A 338-nucleotide genomic window follows, 5' to 3' on the forward strand; every position below is an offset into this window, starting at 1 on the left:
CGACCCCAGATGTTGAGAAGAAAATTGAGGAATACAAGCGGGAAAACGCGGGAATGTTCAGCTGGGAGATCCGGGACAAGCTGCTCAAGGACGGGGTGTGCGACCGCAACACGGTGCCGTCAGGTACGGGGCGCTGCCGGGCACCAGGGTGGGGGGAATGACCTCGGACACCTCCCGGAGGGCCGGTACGGTGAGGGCGAGCCCCAATCCCAGCGGGAGCGGAGCCCCAGGCTGGGCTGGTGCCCATGAAGAGGTTGGTGTTAACACACTGGTACTGAAGACGTGTCCCGGGAAGGTTCCTCCCCTCGGCGGGGGTGTTTTCAATTAAATCCCAAGTG

General features: G+C 62.1%; 1 protein-coding gene across 1 annotated transcript in view; it reads left to right on the plus strand.

Annotated features, from left to right (window-relative positions):
* Nucleotides 1–6: 6 nt before the first annotated feature.
* LOC104495464 (paired box protein Pax-3) overlaps nt 7–338 on the plus strand; it is a gene marked incomplete at its 3' end in the record, with an annotated part of 53,558 nt that continues 53,226 nt past the window's right edge. Inside the window, exon 1 of the mRNA XM_010138437.1 lies at nt 7–123. Within this exon, the coding sequence (XP_010136739.1) occupies nt 54–123 (70 nt within the window). The remainder of the gene's footprint in view (nt 124–338) is intronic.

This window comes from Buceros rhinoceros, unplaced genomic scaffold (genome assembly GCF_000710305.1).
Source record: "Buceros rhinoceros silvestris isolate BGI_N320 unplaced genomic scaffold, ASM71030v1 scaffold27140, whole genome shotgun sequence".
In the NCBI taxonomy this organism is placed as follows: Eukaryota; Metazoa; Chordata; class Aves; order Bucerotiformes; family Bucerotidae; genus Buceros; species Buceros rhinoceros.